Below are 22,524 nucleotides of genomic sequence, written 5' to 3' on the forward strand. Positions count from 1 at the left end.
CACACAAATTGGTTTAATAAAAGAATCAAAATGTTTCTAGATCATAGCTATCAGTTTATGTTCATATATTTCATTCATTTTGGACAGTGAAACTAGGCTAGTTAGTTTCTAAAATAAAAATATTGTCCTGCAGTGTTGGTAACCCAAACACAAGAGCATTATGCTAGTGCTTGGATGCCTTAAACTGATCCTAACTTCAGATCAAAGTGAAACTGTTTCTTTTGGAGGAGTTGAGGTTGTGTGTGTTCCACAGAAATGTTTGTTGGGATTTAGGTTTCATAAAATAAAATACCTGAACTGATCACCATATTTGGTGTCAGGACGGAATTTTCCTCTGGGTCAGATTGGCAGAGACATTGGAGAGGTTTTTCCTTTCCTCTGTATCATGAGGCGTGAGTCACTTACCATTTTAAACCAATATAAATGGTGAATTCGCTGTAATTTTCAGTCTTTAAACCAAAGGTGGGCAATAATGTTTGACTGGGGAGGTGGGGGCACTTCACTGTTTTTTTTTTTTTTTTTTTTTTAAAGTGGCCCCAGGCTGCCGCAGAAGATGTGGGGCCAGGACGCTTCGGTGATCTCCCTCCCACAGACCCTGATTGGCCTGGAGGTAGGGGGAGCACATGAAGTCTTTGCCCCATGCTCTCCCCGCCTAGAGAGAACTGCCAGCTGTTCTGAACAGCTGGCCATTCCCTCTAGGCACCTGCCTTCTGGCAGGAGAACACTTTGCGAGCTCCCCCCACCCCTAGGCCAATCCGGACCTGAGGGAGGGAGGGGTCTGCCAAGTTTCTTGCTTCCTGCCCCCGCCCTGCAAGATGCACACCCTCCCATCTGCATGCCTTGATTGGCTTGGGAGCTGGGGAGCAGCAGGGTGTCCGTGGGCTGGATCCACTCGCTTGGCAGGTCAGATCTGGTCCATGGAGGCTCCTTTGCCCATGCTTTAAACCATGATCTGAGGACTTCAGTCACAACAGCCAGCGGTTAATGGCTTATATCAGGAGTCATGGGGGTGAGGTTCTGTGACCTGCAGTGCGAAGGAGATCATGATCGTCCCTTCTGACCCTAACGTCGAAGGACAAATCTGTCTTGCCCTATCCTTTTTTAAAAGTTGTATCTGAAGACACTGTAGTCTTAGGCCTTGTCTAAACTGTGGATTTCAGCCAGCAGTGGCTGGCCACCAACCAGAGAAGTTGCCCCAGTGCAGATAGGGAAAGCCGTCACAACCAGTTTGTACTTCAGGTTGTATCTCCCTGGTCCGGCACACTTGGGACCTGACTTGTCCCGAACCACAGAATCTGCTGGACCAGTGGCCAAGGGGCCACAGAGCTCCACTCCAGTGGCAGCAGAGGGGCCAGCAATTACTGAGGAAAGCAGAGGTGGGGCCTAAGGGAAAGAGGTGTCCATGGGGCTCTGTAGCCACCCTGCCTGTCTTCCTCTTCCCTCCCTTAGCTGCAAATGCAATATTTCTAATGCTCTGGAAACTCTGAGAAGGCAGAGTAGGAGTTGCTGAGCGTAGGGCCCAGCTTTTCCCTCAGAGTGCTCTACCCATGGAGTGCTGGAAGCACAAATGGTACTCGACTAAGGAAGTCCAGACTATAGAGGTTCAACAACTGAACCTAGTTTCAAGCAGGAGTAAACTATACTGGTGCAATTTGTGGCTTATAGATTTGTACCAGTTCAATTCCCATCTCTACTTACTACTAGGGCAAATAACAAATGTGGTCAGTACTTTATTTTGTTTTTATTCTGATTCTCTTTTTATGGCATAAGAGTGAGCAGGCGTGTGTGTGTGTGTGTGTGTGTGTGTGTAAAAATCTTGGATGTGCGAATTAATGAACAAAAAGGTCACCATTTGAATAAAATTGGATCTTTTATTTTTGGTGGTTGCATCCATTTCTTCAATGGTTAGTTACTCTGCTCAAGCTTCTAACTAACTTAAAATCCACTTCATATTGCTTTTGATTATAAATAAGCAGCCTGTTATAATAAGAGATCACACGTGGGACCCTGAATTCCAAGGGAGATTGGATTTGAAATCCTGGTATCTGAAACCACTGGCTGGTAGTGGGATGGAACCAGTTTTTCCAGTTTGGATATGACTGAAATTCTTTAATCAAAAATGGTAGAAATCTCATGAGAATATCTTTTGAGATTTTGCTGCTGCTATATATTCAGCCCTGATTCTGTTTAAAGCAATCCAGATCTGACCATCTTCTCTCTAATTATAATAGGCACCATGTTAGACCAGAAGTCCCTAATCCATTTTCTGTGTTTCTAGAAAGTGCTACATGCTTTAACCCTGCTATTACTTGATTGGCTTGTAAGGAGTTGGATTTTTTTTTAATTAAAATATGTTGACATTAAAAATCAGTCTCCCTGTTCATAGCCTCTTTACTGTCCACTATAAAGATATGATTCAGAATCCTATTGTCTTAAACAGTTTCCTTTCAGGCTGCTGTGCAGCAACTGAAAGCTTTGGGATTACTCTTTTATACTAGTTCCTGTTAGAGAAAAGGGGAGGGGAAAATGGAAGAAGTATCTCAGAACCCTGAAGTAGGTTTACACTGTTAATTTGCATTGGCCAGGGCACAGCTGTGTTTCTAGCTTTGCCGCCTTCCAAATGGTACAGTATGGAAGCGCTGCAGGAAGTAGGATGAAGGGGAAAAATAAATTTGAACAGCTTGTACAAATAAATGGTGACTGGAAAGTATACAAAACACGGGTATTCAGCACGTCAGTGTGTTGATCACAAACTGCTTTCTTTTTTAACTCTTAAGCTAAAGGCATGCATGGGGTTTGGTTCAGCAAAGCTTTGTGGGTTAGGTTTTTCGTTTGCAAAAAACAAATGCAAATATAAAATCAGATCCTTGTCTCATACTGTGTAATCCTGGTTTTGTGGATTTGCTTATAGGCCATCTCAATTTTATTGCAACAATGTAACTTATTATATATTAATATTCCAAATACTTGGCTTCAAAACATCATAGCAGCAATACTTTTCACTACTAAGCATGCATGTGTTTGCTAAAGGGGCTAGAAACATGGGTAGTAACATAGTACTGTATAAAGACACTCTTGATGTAAACATGCACAGAATGTCTACTAATATGAAAGTGAAAATGTCATGCATTATCCTTTTTAAAAAAAAAAGTACCACGTGTTGAAACATTTTAATTCAGAACAAAACTATTTCTCCCTAATTATACTGTTTGTTGTTTTGTTCCTTTCCTTTCCACACCTTAACCCCTTGTTCCTGCACATCTTTGCTCCACAGCATCATATACTGGCATCGATAGGAGCAAATCTATGTCTCATTGAAATTGGTGGCAGAACTTCTTTTGAGTTCAATAGTAGCCGGATTTAATGAAGCTCTGTCCTTTGCTTGATATTCCCAGTGGAAAGGGTAAATTTTTGTTAGGAACAGCCTCTTTCAGTTCTGAAAAGACTAGAAAATTTGCTGCTGTTTTTAAGGATGATTCCCTGGTGCATATATAGTTTAACAAACTCGTTTTAAGTATAGTTTATTTGAGGGCTGCACCCTTATCAGTGTTGTTGTGCTACAATTTCAATGTCCGTGAATAGGGCTCTTTCAAATTCACTGACTATTTTGGTTCGTTTCATTGTTATAGGAGTTTAAAATTAATAATGTTCATGATTTCATATTTAAATCTAAAACTGTGTTTAATTGTAGTGATGGGTGTCTAGTCAACAGCTACTGCTCTCTGGCCTTCCAGCTCTGAAGGCCATGCAGAAATAAGGGTGGCAATATTGTGACACCCCCCGCTTAACTCTGCCCACAACTCCCTTGTGGGGCCAGGAATTCCAATTTGAGAAATACTGGTCTCCCCTGAGAACTCTGTATAGCAGGGGTGGGAAACCTCAGGCCTAGGGGCTGGATATGGCCCCAGCTCATCTGAATCCAGTGTTCCTCTTCCCCCCCTCCTCCCCCCCAAGAGGCTGAGGGCCTTAGTTGAGGGCCACGTCAGTGAGGGTTTGAGGTGGGGTGTTTTTGTTTGTTTGGGTTTTTTTTTTTTTTTTTTTTTTTTTTGCTGCTTGTGTGCAGGCCCCTGAATGATTTTTCTGTGGGTCAGCAGCCCCGACCTTAAAAACATTCCTCACCCCAGCTGTATAGTATAGAATAATGACACTAAGGGTATGTCTAGACTACATGCCTCTGTCGCCAGAGGCATGTAGATTAGGCTACCAGGCATAGGAAAATAAAGCAGCGATTTAAATAATCGCCACTACATTTAAATTTACATGGCTGTTTGTCGGCTCAGCGCGGTAGTCTGGACGCGCGGGTGTCAACATCAAAGGCATTTGTCGACCACCCAGGTATGCCTCATCCCAGCCGACAAAGAGTAGATTTGGGGCATGAAATAGAAATTAAATTTGAGGCACTAGAATGTATTTTAAATATGTAGATTTTCTATTTTCCCCTATGGGACATCTGATCCCTATCTGTTCTAATTTTTATCTAATGTAAAGGCAAATTGCAGTATGTGTTCTTGAGGGAGAAGATGGCACCTTCACTGCAGAGTGGAGGTGGGGAACATATCCACGCTCTTCCAGTTCTCAACTGTTGTAAGATTGGTTATTTAGAGGCTGTGGCTGCTTGAAAACTAAGGAACTTTGCTTATACCGGCCATTCTTTTTAAAGATTTTTATATTGCAAACCACTGATATTGGCTGCAAACTCCATTTTGTGTCTGTTTCAGTATTCAATCTGCAGTGAGCCTTTAATAGAATTATCCAACCCTGGTGCCAGTGGATCTTTATTTTTTGTAACTAGTGATGATGAGTTCATCATCAAAACAGTTCAACACAAAGAGGCTGAGTTTCTTCAGAAGCTGTTACCAGGTTACTACATGGTGAGTAACTGCAGATCATTAATTTTTCTACTTGCATATATTTTCTATATCCTTCATATTTCACATCTCCATTTATTTCTGAATAATTTCATTCGTTGTCTTCTAGCATTTTGTTGACTTTTTTATTGGATGTTTATCTTAATATTTTTATAGCTCTTACACTGTAGAAAACATCTTTGTGGGCCTGCACTCACCAGCAAAAAGTAATATCTAAATATTGAGGTCAGTGTTGCTTCAAATTCTGGGTGGGCGATTTTCACAGTGAGGCCACTACAAGAACTTTGGTAAGTTGGTCACGAGCTGCACTTTCCTATTATATTTATGGAGGGGTCTGGGACAGAGTTTGAGTGTAGAAGATGGTTCTGACCTGAGGCAGGGGATTGGGGTGCAGAAGGAGGTATGAGACGTAGGCTCTGGTCCTGCCTGGGAGGCGCTTACCATAGGCTCCTGGCTGTCGGAGTACTCAGGCAGGTAGGCCGCCTGCATGCCATGAGGGCCCCGTTCCCCTGAAAGTGGCTGTATTTCGGCTGCTGTCAAAATTAGCGATGTTAAGGACTAGTTGATTATCAGAGGCAGAAAGGTGGGTGGAGGTGAGGGGGGTACTTCAAAGTGGCAGCATCACACAGAACCCGGGGTCAGCTGCTCCATGCAGCGCTGCCACTTTGGATGCAGTGGGGATCCCAGCGTCAGGCTCTTCATGGAATTTCAAAGAGGCAGGGCTTCTTGGAGGCCGGGGTTAGCTGGGGACTCCCCAGCTGACCCTGGGCTCTGTGCGGTGCTGCTGCTTTGAAATGCTGTGGGGAGCCCAGCATAGGGCTCCTCGCAGCATTTCAAAGAGACTACACCACTTGGAGCCTGGGTTCAGCTGGGGATTCCGCAGCTGACCCCAGGCTCCGTGCGGTGCTGCTGCTCTGAAATGCCGCAGCAGCGTTTCAAAGAGGCAGCGCCTCCCTATTGACTAATTGAATAGTCAATACAAAAATGCATCGACTATTCGATTAGTCAGTTACACGATACTTAACATCCTTAGTCAAAATTGTCTCTGCATGCCCCTTAGGGAAGGGAGGACAGTGGTTCTCCATGTGCTGCCTGAACCTGCATGCACCACCCCTGCAGCTCCGATTGGCTGGTTTCTGGCCAATCTAAGCTGTGAACATGGTGCTGGGGTGGGGAGCAGTGCATGAAGACCCATTGCTCCCACCCCCAAGGGGCATGAAAAGACACACTTGCTAATGGCATCTGACCACTTCTGTGAGCCCATGTGGTTGGGGCCGTGGTAGCACTCTGCTGCACCATGGGACTTTTAGCACCTCGAAGGGTCATGACAGGCCAGATCTTGGGCTGTATTTCGTCTAGCCCTGCCTTTTTTAAATACTAACGGGACACTATCAAGATGGTTACATTTTAATACAATCTTTATATTTTTCCTAATATTAAAATGGCAAACTATTCAGAGTAAAATTTCTTTTTCTCCATTTGCTTGCCCTTTGCATTTCATTCAAGGGGCCAAAGAAACTAGATGTGTCAATTTACCTTTCGTTTCTAGACTGCTTTCGTCTTGGATTTTACTATATTAGCACATTTTGTTGGGGGAAAAAAAACAATTTATATAACTTCTTTAAAATTTATTTTTTACAAGATATATTTTTGGGCTTCAGCTAAGTTGACTGTGTCTCTAATTTTGGGCCAGTTGTCAGCAGAGTAAATAAATTGACCATCAGAACTAAGCAGGACTATATCCTGAAAGAGGCTACATTCATCCTGAGAGTTACTGAGTTCCCATTAAGAAGCAAGCCCCTCAGCACCTCTCAGGTGATGGTTCGCACCTTGCAGGATTCAGACTCTAGTAAACTGATGTCTCCATGATCCCAATCCCTTCCCAAAAGGGGGAAAAAAATATTGGGCACATTCCGTCTCATTTATTTGAAATTCAGTGATTTTCTGATGGTGGTATTAAGTTAATATAGAGTGTGAGTTTGAGTGTTTGTATAAGGAGGCTTCAGTCATTCAGAGTTTCAGAACTTATAGCTGGCATTATTTGTCTTTATTGTTAATATTTATAATCTGCTTAAAACAACGAGGAGTCCTGTGGTGCCTTGAAGACCAGCACGTTTATTTGGCCATAAGCTTTTGTGGGTGAAAACTACTTTGTCAGATGTAAGGTATAATCTGTTTGAGTTGGCCATCCAAAATCTACACATTATAAAAACTTTTTGCTTTGCTTTTGTGCACTAACCAATCAAAAGTTAACATTATACACACAAGCATTTATCAGAATAAAAAGGCTTAATTCATGTGATTATTGTATCCAGACTCTTACTGTGAGGCAGTCAGAGGTGTGCTGGGGAGAACAACATAGTTCAAAATGGCCACCCTTAAAGGGGCAGGCACCCTTCTTTTTTTTGCTCAAAAACTTCCCCCTGACCTTCCCCTCCCTCCCCGCCCCCCAACAAAAGTCCTTTGTGTTCCTCAAAAAAAATTAATTATTGTTTGGTGTTTCTTGGTCTTAAAAAGTTTAAGAAACACTGCTTTAGTGGTAACCATAACAAATGTAAAATATAAATAATTTCTTCTTTACCTTTTTCATATTGATGGTGATGGAAGTTCTTAGTGTCTAAAATTAGATTTTTGCCTCCCCATCTCTTATCCTCTCCTACGAGATAAAGGGTCTCAAACTCCTGGCCTGTGGGCCATCCTCAGCTGGAGCGATTGTGAAATCAAACCCAGGACTCTGGAGCGGGAGGACAGACTGTTACTGGCCCCCAAACCCTCCCTTTCCTACTATCACCCTGTCCTCTCCACCCTATGGTGCCCCATCCCCGAGGATGCAGCTTCAGGGATCACCAGCGGTGGGGGGGGAAAGAAGCCTGGTGCGTCATGGTGACAGTGGTTGCCTCCCACTGTGGACCCTTCAACAGCAGCAGCTATGGGAGAAGCAGAGAGCACTGGGGAAGTGTACTCACTCTGCTTTCTTGAAGCTCCTGTTCCTACAGGGAGTGTCTGTGGGGAAGGGGGAGTGATCACTGCTGCCTCATGCAGTGTTAGGCCCCCACTCCCTGGTGATCTCTGAAGCCACATCCTCGGGGACAGGATGTCATAGGAGGGAGAGGGTAGGGTGAATGAGGGTGGGGGCCAATAACAGACAGGGCCCTCTCCCAGCTGGCTGGGAGTCTCAGGCTGGATTGTGCAATTGCTCAAGCTGGGGATGGTTCACAGGTCGGGAGTTTGAGGCCCTGCACTAGATACTTGGCCTGCAGTTGAATTTAGGATACTATATAGCAGGGTTTCCCAATCTATGGGTCGCTACCCAAATATGGGTTGCCATTACATTTCAAAAGGGTCATCAAGTCTCTCCCCAGGTGGCTCTGCTGTCCCCCACTCCTTTCCCTGTTTTTGAATTGCCTTGGGTCACCAAGTCTTCCTGAATTGTCACAATGGGTCCCCATCTGGAAAAGGTTGGGAACCGCTGCTATAGAGTTTCCATTTTGGCAGATTGCGATGTCATAGTTGGACTATTACTCTTTTGCATTCTCAAGTAAATTACAATCTGGGTATAATAAACATTGCCAAAATTGGCAGTAACTCAGATTTTGCAAAACCTCACTGGATGGGGGTTTTGTTTCACAAAACCTAAACCAGAAGTGGCTTGAGTAAAATGGGATCCAACCCCCTTAAAGGGGGATTCATCTGCTAAATGTCTTCAGTCTCTCTCTAGACTCAGTCTTGTGGTTGCATTAAGGCCAAGCGCAGCAAAAATGCTGAGCTTTTGCTATGCTTTTGGCCTAATTTAAATAGAACTCTTGCAAGAGGACAAAAACCCTATGATGTGCAGGGATGAAAGACTGTGGTTCTCTTCAAGGTAGTACAGAACAGGAAATGTGGTCATTTCAGGAGCTTAAAATATACAAAATGAACCTCATGGGCAAAAAGGATATAAAAAGAAGCAACAGGCTGTGTTTCTGTCTTACACCCCCACTCTCTCCTACTTCAGTGCATAGTGGTAAGAAGACATGGCCTGATTTTTGGGATGCCCTAGGTCTGTCTTTGATTCTGATCCTGACACTTCTGTCACCGTCCCTCAATTTCACTTGAACATAGTCTCTTTTTTTTCTTCTGGGTTGAGCTAGCTTTTTCAAGTTTGGGCCCAATGTGAGAGAGAAAATGACGGACCAGTCAAAGAAATTGTTTAAAATATAAAGTAACATACACCCTTTTTTTCCCCCAATATTAATATGGTTAAGTGTGAAAACCCCTTTAAAATCTTTTTGTTTTTGTTTTCTTAGAATTTGAACCAGAATCCAAGGACCCTTTTACCAAAATTTTATGGACTGTACTGTGTTCAATCAGGGGGCATTAATATCAGAATTGTTGTGATGAACAATGTTTTGCCTCGGGCACTGAAAATGCATTTCACATATGACCTGAAGGGTTCTACGTATAAACGGAGAGCATCAAGAAAAGAAAGGGAGAAATCTAATCCCACATTTAAAGACTTGGATTTCTTGCAAGAGATGCACGAAGGACTATATTTTGACTCCGAAACATACAGTGCACTGATGAAAACACTACAAAGGGATTGCCGAGTAAGTAAAAATTGTTCATATTTAATGTGATATTCAGATTCTCTAATCCAGATTTACATCTGTGTGACTGAGAACAGAATCAGACTCTGTAAATCATTCAAACTGTGAAGCTGCCTGATGCAATTTAATTGTAGACCTAATTCAACTGCATTTTTTTTAAAAAGACAAATGTTCTGTCTTTAGCTGCTGATATTTGACATTGTTTGATACATAAAAGAGAACTTTCTGTCATGAATACTTATTAGAAGACAATAATAAAAAAAGGATTAAAACTCAGGAGTTTGGGGATTTTTAAAATTCTGAGGTACATCATGTAAAATTGTACTGTTCTCAAATCTGCAAAGCATCTCCAGGCTTGTCCCTGATGTACGTTGCTTTTTTAAATGAATCTGTGCATTAGCTAGCAGAAGGGGGAGGGGGGAATGAATAGAACCCCAGGGGCATCAGGTTCAGTTTTCGTCCTACAGCATAATCCCATGCAGATTGGGACCGAGTGCCCCTTCAAGCAAGGGACTGGACTTGATGGAGGTCTAGGAGGTCTCTTCTGGTCTAGCGTTCCTTTGTTTCCAGGCCAGAAGGGTAGGAAGCAGAATATCAGTGCCATCCTCCTGAAGAGCAAGGACAGTATAAAGGGGACTGTGGAGGATCCTCTTCTAGCATTCCTGACGTAAGGGTACATGCTATGAAAAGGGACCTTCCAGGACAAAGGGAGAGCAAGCAGAAAGCAGGAAATGGGAGAGATTCCCAGGGCTCCAAGAGATGCATTGAAGAAAACTGGATTGTGTAGGAGTCCTAGTAGTTCAATGAGAACACCAGCAAGGTTGGAATGAGCTCATAGCCTGTTAGAAAGCCCTCACAGCAGTTTGCTGCCACCTGTGCTGCTGTACGTCAAGTTTTGTTGTTGATCATGAATGCTACCTTTTGTTTAATGTGTCCAAAATGGCTTGTGCTTTGTAAGTAAAGTAGGGTGATCTAACAGTCAGCTGCATGCTCACTGAGACACACTTTTCTAACAAAGGGCACTGTTCCTTCAGCCTTCTTCAGTGAGCACATTCTGCGCTTCTGCCATTAGTGATGATGCAGAGTGTGTGAAAATCCAGACGCTCTTTTGTCCCAAATGTCAGAGAGGTTAATTTATACAATCAAAGCTTTGAGAAGAAAACTCTGAAACAGTTAATAATAAAAAATTGTATAAAGGAGGCAAGAAATAGATTGAAAATTAGATTAAGGACAAAAACCAGTAATTTGATTATGTGCAGGGAATTCTTATTGGAACTGTTTCCAAAGTATGATGTGTTCTCAGCATTTATTCTGTGGAGGTGAAGGCTAAACATCAGCTTTCACAATGTGTCGCCTTAATTTAACTGTAAAAGAGGCTGAGATTTTTAAAAGGCGGATGTATTGTCATATGGGGGAGAAGCAGGTTTTTGAATACTAAGGGCTCATCTAAACTACAGGTTGAACCTCTCTGGTCCAGACAGGACCATGGATGATGCTGGATAACAGAGCTCCAGTGGCAGAGATTGCTGGTGGCTGGGACCAGAGTTGGGCCAGTAGTCTGGCAGCTTTCGGGGCTGGCACCAGAGGAGGCAGCAGAGCCTGGAGCTCAACAGGGACATAGACACGTAGACCTCCCGTCATCTAGCAAACTCCCTTGTTGGGGACCGGTCCCAAGGATCCTGGACCAGGGAGGTCCAACTTGTACCACTTAAGCCAATATAAGTTACATTGCTCGGGGTAATGAAGGAGGGGGAAATGCCCTCAGCAGCATAACTTGCATCAACTTAGCACAGTCTAGACACAACTCTGTCAGCGGGAAACGCTCTCCTGTCAACATTACTTCACTTCAATAAGAGGTGGAAGCTATTAAGTGGACAGGAGAGCAGTCTCCCGTCAATGTAATGTGCCTTCACCAAATGTGCTACATTGTGGCTACTGCATCGATACAGGGGCATAAATTTAACTTAGTAGTGAAGATAAGCCCTAAGATTATAGATCAGTGAGGATCAACCTTGGTTAGTGAGTGGGCTGCATGAGTAGTCCTCTATTTCAGTGGACCACAAGATGGTCTCCTGCAGTTGTGTAGTTTTGCTAACTACGCTTGTGTATCTAGTATTTGCAGGATGTGCCAAATGAACTGTAGCAGCACTTTGAATGCAGAGGGAGCACACGGCTCTCCTAATATTGTGTGTGATCAGCACGCACCTCACTTTGTGTCCTTGCTTTAAATGCATGTCACTTTCATAAAACCTGTTGGAAAAAAAACTACTGTATATAGAGGAAACCAGCAGAATGTGGTAACCCTTGTGTGACATAGTGGGAATTTTGTTCACTCTTTTAGTCACTGTATTCACTCTGCTTTTGTGTTCACTGTTTGCTTAGTTGTGTTGTATGAGACTCTACTGTCCTGTGCTGTTCTGTAGTAACTCTGTGTGTGTGTGCCTCAGTTTCCCTGAGCACTGCAACACTGTGGATAAGGAGAGGAAGGCTGGGCATGACTCACTGTGGAAGAATGTCCAGCCTCATGCCCTGAGGACCAGGTGACAGCAAATAAGACCTTGAGCTCCGGAATCTGAACAAAAGATGGGATGGGGCTGCCTACAGATCTGGGACCTGTTGCTGGGTCTGTGAGTTAGTTTTTCGGCTGGCTTAGGGAGGAGGGAGCCTAGCTGGCTTGGGGGGCTGGGCAGGGGACCAGAGTCCTGGCTCTGGGTCCCCTTATCCCCAAGATGGATTGTACTGGATGCTCCTGGTTCCTGTAATAAGTCTGTGGTATGCTGTGTCCTTGTCAATGAATAAACCTTCTCTTCTACTTGCTGACTGAGTCCCATCTGGATGGGGGTGCAGGGCCTAGTGACACCCCCACACTCCGTGACACCTTATGCATGGGCAACAGTAAAGAAAATACCTTGAGGGCCATACATAGAATCCCAGTGGGCCCCATGTGGCCCTCGGGCCACAGGTTGCCCACTGCTTTTATAAAAATGTACGTTGTTTGTAATTTTCATGTATTATCTTTGGCATCTGAGTTGGAAATCGTTGAAGAGTAGGGCTACTCACAATTCTCATTGTTCCAAGATCTCTGCACACTCAGGCAAATAATGTGTCAGATGCATGTAGCTCACATTTTAAGGGTTTATTTCTACAGTCATAGGAGGCAGGGAGTTACATTTTGAAAAACAAAATTAGACTGTACAAAACAAAGGTGTGGCTGCTCTGACTTTCACCACACGCACGCCTCCCACTAGGTTTTTTGTTTTGCAATACTTCCTCGGGTAGATACACCCAGTAATGTACCAGTTGGTCTGGGTGCACTGTTCTAAGGATCAAATCAGAGCAAATTGCTTAGAACCCGGACTACTTACAGCTCAGGCCTAGGGGTAGTACTCTATAAAGCACCAAACCAGCCACAAAGAGCGCTTCAGCTACTGATCTAGCCAGCAATTTACACGAGCATCTAAGGTGATTGCTTAAGCTTTACCTGTGCCACAATCAGCACTACCCTTTACACAGATGAGAGGTTATAATAACCAATCTCGCCAAATCTGAACAAGTTCTACTGATCCCAAAGGACTAGCGTAACTACTAGATCAATTTAAACCTCAGATCTTATCCAAATTAGCACGCTGTGCCAATCCTTTAGAATCTAAAATCTAAAGGTTTATTAATAAAAGGAAAGAAAAGGTTGAAAGTAGGATTGTTAAAGAAAGCACATTACATACATCGAGAACGTTGCAATTGCATCGTTCTCGATGCAGGCTCTTAGCAGCGATGTAATAAACTGCTGTCTTAAAAGTCTTCGGAGTACATCCTTAAGATGGATCAACAGATCATTCCAGGCTCTCTGTTCACAGCAGGGATGCTTCTGAAGTAAAGAGCGTGATTGAAGACAAAGATGGAGGAACCCCCAGGATCCTTTTATAATCTTGCCCAAGCGGAGAAAAATCCATTGTCCTCCAGTGTGATGGTATCTTCCTCGTGGGATGAGGTTTACCGGAGCTGCCAACAAAGGGCTTTGATGTCGGCAGGGGAGCATCCAGACTAGCGCGCTGAGCGGACGAACAGCTGATCAGCTGGTTGTCGGCTCAGCGCGGCAGCCATGTAAATGTAAATGAAGCCGCGATCATTTAAATCGCAGCTTCATTTACCTTTGCCAAAACAACAAATATACATGGTTCCGTCGACGGAGCCATGTAGTTTAGACGTACCCTTAGTAACCACTTCTCACAATAGATGGTCAATGCCTGCAGCTGTTTCCCCAGACAGAAAACATTTAAAGTACATGTACAAAGCCCGTATTCATAACTTTACATACAAAAATCATACATATGTATGAGCTGCACAAACATAATCAACATAGCATAAGGTTTCATTAGACATCTCATATAGCTCACTTTGCACAGAATTTGGGGCAAACTTACAACAGTGGATGTAACAATTATCTGCATTTTCCTATTATGATCCACTAATGTGACATAACTCTTGCTTGAGAAAACAATGATCTAGTTTATTGCAAATGTGTATTACAATACCTGTTTATCCATTAACTAATGTGTATAGCATATTATATACAAAGGCAAGAAAATACACAATGCTAGGGTAAATATACAGTAGCAAATTAGGTAAAATCAGATTTAATATTAATATCTTGACAAAGCTTAATGTTGTATCTAGAGCCAAATTCTTGCCTGATATGTGACACGGGGAGGGAAGAGGAAGAGCAGAAGATGATCTGCATCTGCTTATTTTCTACAACTAATGGATTACTTTGTGTTTGTGGAATCAAGTGAAATTCAGCTATTTCAGGTGATCATAACTTTAAATTTCAATCTGGCTTGAATTCAAGTTAGGATCTGAAATTTGTGGGGGGGGGGAAGGCTAATTAAGTATTTCATCAAAATTCCCATTAACTTTAATGAGATCATGATGCAGGACCTAAATGGGATTGGTGAGGGCAACTAAACTACCGATTACAAGATCTTGAGGTTTCCTGTTATCTGGTAGGATGCATACCATTGTGTAGTAACCATTTGCTCAACTATTCATTTGTTTGTTCTTCCTGAGGTTAGTGTCCTTGAATGGGAACTAAGAAAGTTTTATAGGGGGCGGGGGGAATGTTGTGCTGCATAACTGATTTTTAGGAAACCACAAGTTTTCACAATCATAATTTCAGCCCCCAAAATCATGCGATCAGTTTAATAACCATGAGAGTTTTACAGAATAATCTTTTTTTTTATTATTATTATTTTTTGTATTTGCTATCTGACTTTTGAACCTTTGGAGTTCACTTGCCTGAACGTTTTTGGGCTGTTCTTTGAAATCATGAAGTCTAGAAACCTGATTTTATTCTCTTTATGAAAACTGAGATTCTCATATAACCGCAGTATCCCATGAGCTAAACCCAAATAGCATAAGAGTCCCAAAAGAATGGCAAGAGATGGCAATACTGAAACAGCTCCACACAACAGAACCTGGATGTATGTAGGCATTTTGTTGTCTGTCAGTTATTGTGCTGGATAATGGTTGCTGCTTTTCTTTAGGTCTTGTATAAGCAAGTAACTATTAAAGTCGAGTCAGCTTCTCACTTTTACAAATGGTTTAGCAAGGAAAGTTTAGGTTGGACATCAGGAAAAAGTGGTTAAGCACTGGAATAAATTGTCTAGGGAGGCTGTGGAATCTCCATCATTAGAAATATTTAAGAGCAGGTTAAATAAACATCTCTCAGGTATGATCTATCTAGATGGTGCTTAGTCCTGCGGTGAGGGCAGGGGACTGGACTTGACCTCTCTCCCTTGCAGTTCTGATATTCTAGGATTCTTATTCCTGAGCCATTGCTTTTATTAGCAGTTAGACATTCAGGAAGAAAAAAGGAATGCTGTTAAGTCCTGAGCACTGTACACCCTGAAGCAGTGTACATACCCAGCAGGGTGCTCTCTCAAATTGTGTAAACATGGATTCAATTCCAGACTCAATTCACGAACTTATTACCAAACAGTTTGTTTGTTTTTAAAGTTGAAAGTTGTGTTTTAGAAGATATCTGCCAATGCTCTAAACTAAATGTTATACTTATCAAAGTTTTAATTTTGGGGTTCTGTGAGGCTTCAGAATTTGTCAAGTAAAAGCTAATGTGGTTTGCCCAACATCAGCTTATATCCTCTGTCTTGATCGTTGGGCAGCCGGGCCAAGACTTTAAGGCCAAGAACCCGCAACTCTGTGGGGATGAACCCTTCTGCCCACATGGAGTCCATTTGACAGTAATGAAGCTCTTCATGGACTCTGACCCGCCCACATGCAGGATAGTCTCTCACATAATTCGGGAGTAACCTTCAATAGAACCTATGAACCGCAAAACATTTGTTCTGATAACTTTATCTACAGTTTTAACAAGTAACACTTCAATTTTTCTTTTAACTGACAGAAATTAAGAGTGCATAACGGGGGGTGGGTTTCTCCATCTTTCAGTTTTGTTTCACAGGACATTTGGGTTGGTAGCCCACTTGGAATAAAGGTCTAACAGACTGCATACATCAGTTTTCAGGAATAGAGCCATACTCAGTTTTTCTCTCGTTGGTAGATGTGTGTCTTTTCATAAGCACTAGAAGACAAGAAGAAACTTGCCTTAAAAGTCGGGTAAAAATGTGATTGTAAAGTCACAAAAATTAACAGAGGATGGGGGCAAGATTATTAACAAACTACTTTTAACAATTTTTTATTTTAATTGCTAGATTACATGTTGCGAATGCCTTTTAACTTTTGTGTTTCCTGCCTTTGTATCATTTTAAACAAGATCATACAATCACAGCATTCCTTTAACAGAGCTTTTGGCCATTTAATATATTATACAAACAGTGCAAGACTCTGAGAAGAAAATAATAGATGCTGGTTCAGAGTAAAATACGGTTTACTGCAGATAATGCAATAGTGCATAAAATTGAAAGCTAAATTTATTTTTAAAATGGTAAGGTGTTAATTATATGCAGTGTATAATGAAAATACACATTTCCAGTGTGTAATATTCAAGCTTAAAAATACAAGTTTACAGTACCAAAATAAAATGTTCTACCTGGCTGGATCAATTTGTTCCATCAGGGAATTTGTGTAGTTCAAAATTCTCCCGTGGTTGTGGTTTGAGACTTACTTTACTTTGTGATCAATAAATCAACATTGCTTTATTTCTTACTTTTAAATAGACTGTGTATCAGAGTCAGTTTGATAACTGTGTGGCCTAAATTTCCTATTTTTTTTTATTCCTAATCATCCTACTATTCATTACTCTGTTGTTCTTTGCTTAAAGTAATAAATTATTCAAGTGCAGAGCGAATTCTCAATTTCCATAGATATAATTACATTTTCATAAATATTGAAACTGTTTTAAATGTGAAATGTCCAAAGAATGTGGAAGCTTCATAGTGTGCTACACACTAAGATATGAAAGCCATTGAAATATGTCAGACATTGGAGAGAGTTGAATTATGCAATTCTTAAAGATTTTTGTGCTAAATACTGAGAAAATTGAACTGAAAATCAGATTATTTTTAATAAAATGAGCAATAGTTAAGCCACTGATGAAATTGGATGGGTGAGGGCATGCAGGTGCATATCTGAATGATTTTGGTCACGTATTTGTTGGCCTCCGTCGGTCAGTTGACCATGGATGACGTATCCTAGTTCTCGTCTTGGTTCGTGTCGAATTGTCTGGGACAGCGTCGGGGACAGCGTCGTTGGTGGCTGAAAAGGCCAATCCGGGACAGGCATTCTTTGCCGCAGAAGTCGCAGCTATAGGTGGTTCCCTGGCTGTTGTTGTTGCGTAACTTCCTGCGGGCTCGCTTTTCTTCTGATGCACGCATCATGTTCGTTTCGCCTGACTTGAGCTGTGTGGTCAGGGTGCCCCTCCACTTTGGGCGGTCTGCTGCGAGGTCTTCCCAGGACTGCGTGTTTATGTCGATGGCTTTCATGTCCCTCTTCACGACATCTTTAAATCGCAGGTTCGGGCGCCCTGTGGTTCTCTTCCCAGATGCCAGTTCCCCGTAGAGGATGTCCTTTGGGATCCTCCCATCCTCCATGCGGCGTACATGGCCAAGCCAACGCAGGCGACGTTGTCGGAGCATGGTGTACATGCTGGGGAGGCCGGCTCGAGTCAGAACTTCGAAGTTGGAGACTTTGTCTTGCCAGGTAATACCCAGGATGCGGCGCAGACCTCGTAGATGGAAGGCGTTCAGTCTCCGCTCTTGTCTCGCGTATGTGGTCCATGTCTCGCTCCCGTACAGCAGGGTGCTGATGACGCAGGCGTTGTACACTGCCATCTTTGTTGCGGTTGTCAGCCTGGGGTTGGTCCACACTCGGGTTGTCAGGCGGGCTAAAGTAGAGGCTGCCTTCCCGATCCTCTTGTCGAGCTCAGCGTCAAGGGAGAGATTATCGGTGATGGTGGAGCCCAAGTACGTGAACTGGTGGACGACGTCAAGCTGGTAGTCGTCTACTGTGATGGCTGGTGGAGTGACAGTGTCCTGGCTTAGGACGTTTGTTTTTTTCAAACTGATAGTCAGCCCAAAGTCTTTGCAGGCCATGGAAAAACGGCTCATCAGCGACTGTAGTTCTTCCTGGGTGTGTGTGACGACTGCTGCGTCGTCGGCAAATATCATGTCCCTGATCAGCGTCTCGCGTATCTTCGTCTTGGCTTTGAGGCGAGAGAGATTGAATAGCTTGCCGTCCGATCTGGTGCGGAGGTAGATTCCTTCCGTTGCTGAGCCGAAGGCATGCTTAAGGAGCAGGGCAAAGAAGATCCCAAACAATGTGGGGGCAAGAACGCAGCCTTGCTTGACGCCGCTGCTGATGCTGAAAGGCTCGGAGCAACTGCCATTAAACTGCACTGTTCCCTTCATGTCTGTGTGGAAGGATTCAATCAAACTCTGCAGTTTTGGTGGGCAGCCGATCTTGTGAAGGATTTTGAAGAGTCCGTCTCTGCTGACCAGGTCAAAGGCTTTGGTGAGATCAATGAAGGAGACGTACAGGGGCATCTGCTGTTCTCTACACTTCTCCTGGAGTTGTCGTAGGGAGAAAATCATGTCTACGGTTGACCGTTCTGCGCGGAAACCACACTGTGACTCCGGGTAGACACGTTCAGCCAGCTTCTGCAGTCGGGTCAAGATGACCTTAGCAAATACTTTGCCTACGATGCTAAGAAGGGAGATGCCTCTGTAGTTGTTGCAATCACTTCTCTCGCCCTTATTCTTGTAGAGGGTGACGATCTTAGCATCCCGCATATCCTGCGGTACGGCTCCTTCTTTCCAGCACTGACAGAGCACTTTGTGAAGAGGGTGCAGTAGGGAACACTTGCACTGTTTCAGCAGGTCTGGAGGAATCCCGTCGCTGCCGGGGGCTTTTCTTGAGGCCAGTTTATCAACAGCCTTGCTGAGCTCTTCTACTGTTGGCTCTGCATCAAGTTCTTCCATTATTGGCAGGCATTCAATGGCATCTAATGCTGCGGAGGTCACCGTATTCCGTCTGGAGTAGAGGTCAGAGTAGTGTTCCACCCATCTCCCCAACTGTTGTTGCTTGTCGGAGATTATTTCTCCAGTAGATGACTTGAGGGGTGCTGTTTTGCTCTTGGTAGGGCCCAGCGCTTTCTTGATGCCGTCGTACATGCCTCTTGTGTTCCCTGATATGGCTGCTTTCTGGATGTCGTTGCTGAGCTGCTGCCAATATTCGTTCGCACAGTGTCTGGCAACCTGTTGAGCCTTGCTCCTAGTAGCCCTGAGAATTTGTAGGTTCCTCTGGCTTGGTGACCGCTTGTATTCTGCCAGGGCGGCGCGCTTGGCTTCTATGACTGGAATCATCACAGAGGACTTTGCTTCAAACCAGTCGTGCGTCTTTGTGGTCCTCTTTCCAAAGGTTGCCAGGGCAGTGCAGTGCATTATGTTCCGCAGTGTTTCCCACTTTCCCATGGCAGAGTCTCCTGTCTGTGTGGCGTCAAGTTCCTTCTCAAGCGCTTCTGCGAATTTCTGCGTCAGGTCAGGCTGCGACATCTTGCTGACGTCGATGCGAGGATTTCCTTGTTTCCTTGAACGATAAAACCTCTTCGGGTTCAGCCTGATCTTGCAGCACACTAAGGAGTGGTCTGTGTCGCAGTCAGCGCTATGATAAGAGCGTACGTGCAGGACGCAATTGATAGCTGAGCGGCGAACTAATATAAGGTCCAACTGGTGCCAGTGTTTCGAGCGCGGATGTCGCCAGGAGACCTTATGCTGGGGCTTGGTCTGAAAGTATGAGTTGGTGATGCACAGGTTGTAGAAAGCGCAGAGCTCGAGCAGGCGTTGGCCGTTCTCGTTCATTTTGCCGACGCCAAATTTTCCGAGGCACGAAGGCCATGAGTCATTGTCCGCACCTACTCTGGCATTGAAGTCACCCAGAAGGATGAGTTGTTCCTTGTCGGGGATGCTGTTGATGACAGATGTTAGGTTCTCATAGAACCGGTCTTTAGTTTCCAATGTTGCGTTCAGAGTTGGGGCGTATACGCTGACGAGGGTGATAGGGCCCGTGGTGGTGTTGAGACGAAGGGTGAGGAGTCGTTCTGAGCCATTACTGCCTGGTTCTACCATACTCAGTAGGCTATTTTTCACCGCGAAAGCTACGCCATGCTGTCTGGGCTCGTCTGGGGCCTTTCCCTGCCAGTAGAAGGTGTAGTCTTTTTCTTTCAGAATGCCTGAGTCTGCCAGTCGTGTTTCCTGTAGGGCGGCGATGTCTACGTTCAGCCTCAGAAGTTCGTTGTTGATGACTGCTGTCTTTCGTAGGTCGTCAATGTCCCAAACGTCTTCGGAGAGGCCCGTCAACATTGTACGGACATTCCAACATCCCAGTTTAAGAGGTGGTCTCTTTCTCAGTGTTTTGTTGCCTGGTGCGATGGTTGCAGCCTGCCGTTCGGAATATTCCTAATCCCCATGCACCCAGTGAGGAAAGCAGACTGTGGCGGGGCAGTACCTGACTGTCTGGGGGCTGCCCAGCTTGAGGCGGGCGGTAACTGCCCAGTGAGACCCGAAGATCCCTCCCACCGTCGGGAACAACCCCTGGCGCCATGCTCTACGCCAATTGAGCTGTGGCTTATAACCGGTAAACTGTTGCTCCCCGTGTTGTTTCCGCGCTAGTAGCGCTAGCGAGGCTGGAGTGTCCTCTCCAGGGTTGCGAGATATGTTGGTAGTCGGATACTAGCCAGGGCGATGTAATATGGAGGAACAGGCTATTGCCCACGTAGCGGGTCCCCCCTCTCCACGTCGTCGATGGATCCAAAGGAACAGCAGGGCTGCTACAGTTTGGCATCGGCGCCGTCGCAGGAGTTGCCAGAGCGAGGCTGCAAGCAGCGTCGAACTGTCTTAGGGACTCCGACTCCGGATTTTTCCTCGAGGTTTACTCCTGAAGCCTTTTCCATGGAAGAATATAGCCGCAAGGCAGCGGAGGTTTAAAATCAGGGTTTTCCTTCCCCTAGATGAACTGCCTTCTAGGCTGACGAGTATCATCTCCCCGAAGCAACTGGTTATAAGGCGCCAGTGACCCGCCTGCGCCCCTTCTCCTGTCAGTTAAAACAGTTCCGCCGGGTTTACAAGCTAAACCGCACGTGAAGGCCAGGAGCTGGACTTGGTTGTCAGAGGCTATTGGAGACGCACGCCGTATAGGGGTACTTTATAGACAGTGGGAGCTTATCCCCACTACCACCCCTGGCTATGACAACCTTGGAACCACGTATGTCACGTATGTATATTAACTATAATTACATTGAAGGCAGTCAGATCTCTTTTGGAAATGGATTGAGGTGCCATACTGGTAGTTTTCCCTGAACTAGTTCCCAGATGATACAGAAGACATGTAATGCTAGGCAGCATTTTATTGTTAGTGCCAAGAGCTTCCAGCTGAGATCAGAGTATCGTTGTGCTAGGCACTATACTGTGTAAGATGTACATCTGGATACTCCCTCCTCCAAGAGTTTGTAATCCAAATACATAACAAAGACAAAGGGTGGGAGAAAGGAAGTATTGTTATCTTAATTTTTTCCAGTGGGTGTCCGGGGCACAAGTAGAAGACATGATTTGCTGAAAGTCACATGGGAAGATTATGATGGGAATTAACCCCTATCTTGGGAATTCCAGTCCAGTGTCTTAAATACACCATCCTTTCTGTCTCCTTTTCAGTCCCTGGGAGTACAAGGTAGGTGAAGCAATTGATCAAAGAGAGCAGATATATAATATAATGTGTTGGTGATACAAATGTTTATTAGAAAACACTGCAGACCCTTTGGTGTTTCTAATCCAGTTACCCACCAAACCATATTAAATTAACATAAACAGAGAAACTGCTATACTAAAGAAATAGAATCCGTTATAAGACCTTGATATTCCTGGAAATCTTTACATCCTGTGTCAGGCATACAAAGCATGCTCTTTTAAAAAAAATAAAAAATAAAAAAAATAAAGTCCTTAGCAACTTATAGACTTATATTTATACATATAATATTATGAGCTTTCATGGGCAAAAGCCACTTTGTCAGATAAGTGGGTTGTGCTCATGAAAGCTCATGATTTTATATATAAAGGTGCTACAGGACTATTCGTGTTGGATTTTTTTTAAATTACAGACTAACATAGTTACCCCTGTGAGACTTTTAAAGTATGCTCTTGTATGTCAGAGTCACTGGTAAGCAGCTTTGGAAATATTTGACTGAAGATGAGTAAAACAGTGAACCCTGGCCACTTTTTCCATTCACTGCTGAATCAAACAAGACCAGATCAACAAAACAGAGAAAAACAAAGCAGCTGTCAGTGGAAAGAAGGCTGACAATGTGTGTGTATGCACACTGGATTTTTGTCATCCATTCCGGGGGTGAGACCCAAAGCCCTTTCAGACATCTGTCCAATTGCCCTTTCCTTAATGCTTGATATTCACTTGCTATTTACCTAAACTTCTGTTGATAAGTCTTTACCCAACCACAATATTCCTTAACCATCCTCATTTTCCTTTGCCACTCCCCTTCCATCTGTCTCTAACCTATCTCCTTGTATCTATGACAGTTGTCCATATTGTAACTC

The 22,524-nt window shown here is 43.9% G+C and overlaps 1 protein-coding gene across 3 annotated transcripts in view; it reads left to right on the top strand.

Moving 5' to 3' along the window:
- Positions 1-22,524, top strand: part of PIP5K1B (phosphatidylinositol-4-phosphate 5-kinase type 1 beta) — a 169,397-nt gene that overhangs the window by 93,079 nt on the left and 53,794 nt on the right. For all 3 annotated transcript variants that reach the window (XM_006137852.4, XM_006137851.4, XM_075931678.1), the window contains exons 6-7: positions 4,719-4,871; positions 9,155-9,454. In XM_006137852.4, the coding sequence (XP_006137914.2) occupies positions 4,719-4,871; positions 9,155-9,454 (453 nt within the window). The remainder of the gene's footprint in view (positions 1-4,718; positions 4,872-9,154; positions 9,455-22,524) is intronic.

This window comes from Pelodiscus sinensis, chromosome 6 (genome assembly GCF_049634645.1).
Source record: "Pelodiscus sinensis isolate JC-2024 chromosome 6, ASM4963464v1, whole genome shotgun sequence".
NCBI classification, from domain to species: Eukaryota; Metazoa; Chordata; order Testudines; family Trionychidae; genus Pelodiscus; species Pelodiscus sinensis.